The 1,787-nt window shown below is 46.8% G+C and overlaps 1 protein-coding gene across 1 annotated transcript in view; it reads right to left on the minus strand.

Annotated features, from left to right (window-relative positions):
* Nucleotides 1-314: 314 nt before the first annotated feature.
* Nucleotides 315-1,787, minus strand: part of ZSWIM8 (zinc finger SWIM-type containing 8) — a gene marked incomplete at its 5' end in the record, with an annotated part of 40,431 nt that continues 38,958 nt past the window's right edge. Inside the window, one exon of the mRNA XM_010173872.1 lies at nt 315-1,785. Within this exon, the coding sequence (XP_010172174.1) occupies nt 1,582-1,785 (204 nt within the window). The remainder of the gene's footprint in view (nt 1,786-1,787) is intronic.

Consider the following 1,787-nt stretch of genomic DNA (forward strand, 5'->3'; position numbering starts at 1 on the left):
TGCCCTATGCCCATGAGGTAATTTGTTTATTTTTTAAGAGTATCACTGAAAATACCAAACAGGCACATATTTCTAGCTTGCAGAAACTAAAAGCTCCCCATTGTCATTGGCTAAACCCAAGAAAGCAGCAAAATACATTACTACTGAGAAATCAGATTCTTAATATCCATCAATCATCTGACTTCCAGTGTTAAAAACCCTGAAATTTATGTGCTTGTATGCTTACAAATAGCAGTTGGCATAAAAATAAAAGTGTCCTAAAATTAATTTTCTGTGATTTAATGCTGTCCTTAGTGGATATCTTGCATAGTCCACCAAACATCTCAGAGCAGAGCACAAGCCTTCTTTAACAATTACATCAAGAGTGAGCAGCTAGTTTTGCACGATACTTTGGAAATACAAAGCTCTGCATTGCCACACGATATCATTGGTGTCAAGACCAGAAAAGGAACCTGGTGGCTGGCAGAAGTGTAGGCAGAACATCCCCTGCTTACCACCAATACCTCTGACACCCATCGGTGACCCAGTCCACATGTACCCCTGCCTCTGCAGAGGCATGTCATTCTCAAAGCAGTACCAGGCAAGAAACCTTTGGCTCACAGCTTGCATAAAAGCTCTGGCCACTTGCCTTGTGCTGGACTGCTGTTCCCCAAGGCAGAGCAGCTATCTACCACAGCTCACAGGAGCTCCCACTGACACACAGCTGGCCAGCTACATCAGACTGTCAACATCACAGAGAGAGAAGAGAGAGTCAGTCTAAGAAAACGAGTGTTTAATCAGGAAACGAGAAGAGACAAGGGATAAGAAACTGATTACAGAAGAGTAATACCTCAGTCAAAAGAAACATGATTGTACAACTCAGAACACCAGGATCAAAACATCCTATGAGGCAGCAGTGCTCAGTGAGGAACACTCCTGAGAAAGAGCCCAAGCACTTCTGGCAGTCTCCAGGTAGCTCAGCACAGTCATGGACTCTGACTGCCCAAGCTCCAGCCTCTGCCCTCAGCAGCTGCTGCAGAAAGCCGCACAGGTGGCCCTGGCCCTGCTACTCCAGTCTCAGCTTCTCTCAGCAGAAGGTGCTGAAAGGAATGGAGGGAGCACTGGCTGTGCACAGCAGTCCCAGCCTCTCCTGACAGGAGATGGTGTGTGGAGTAAGAGAAGCCTATACAAAAAAAAAAAAAAAGTTTACATATTTATAAATGCCAAAATAAATATTTAAGACAGAATCCCCCACCCCTCTAACACGTGCGTAATCACACTGCAAACTGCTCGCAGGACAGCCTCCAGGGGCCCAGGGAAAAAAGCAGTGACTACACCACAGGGCAGCCAGCTCAACTTCCTTCGTGTTTCCTGATGCTTCTGAAGCCTGCAGCCCACTGGGAAGGAGGAGGAAGAGCGAGCAAAGCACAGTGCCAACACGCAACAGTGCTGGAGAGGAATGTCATGGTATAAATACATCAGATCAGTGGTTTCCAACAAGTTAAAACTAAAATAAAAAAGACACCAGAAGGAAGGATGGTGAAAATGGAACTACAACTATGCGGGGCAAAGGGTTGTGTGTCTGTGGAGCTCCACCTGCTGTCACGGCGAGAAGGTGGTCATTTCCAGAGAGACCCTTTGCCACAGCTCCTTTGTCTGCTTGCTGCGCTTTAGGTTCTGGAGAACATCATTAAACTGCATCATGCCCATGGGAGTCAGGCAGAAGGCGCTTCTGGCGCTGCGGATGGCATTCACAAAGTCATCGTAGTCAGCTGGAGTGAGATGGATCAGCCGATGATGGATGTACT

The sequence above is a fragment of the Antrostomus carolinensis genome, unplaced genomic scaffold (genome assembly GCF_000700745.2).
Source record: "Antrostomus carolinensis isolate BGI_N321 unplaced genomic scaffold, ASM70074v2 scaffold3838, whole genome shotgun sequence".
Classification (NCBI taxonomy): domain Eukaryota; kingdom Metazoa; phylum Chordata; class Aves; order Caprimulgiformes; family Caprimulgidae; genus Antrostomus; species Antrostomus carolinensis.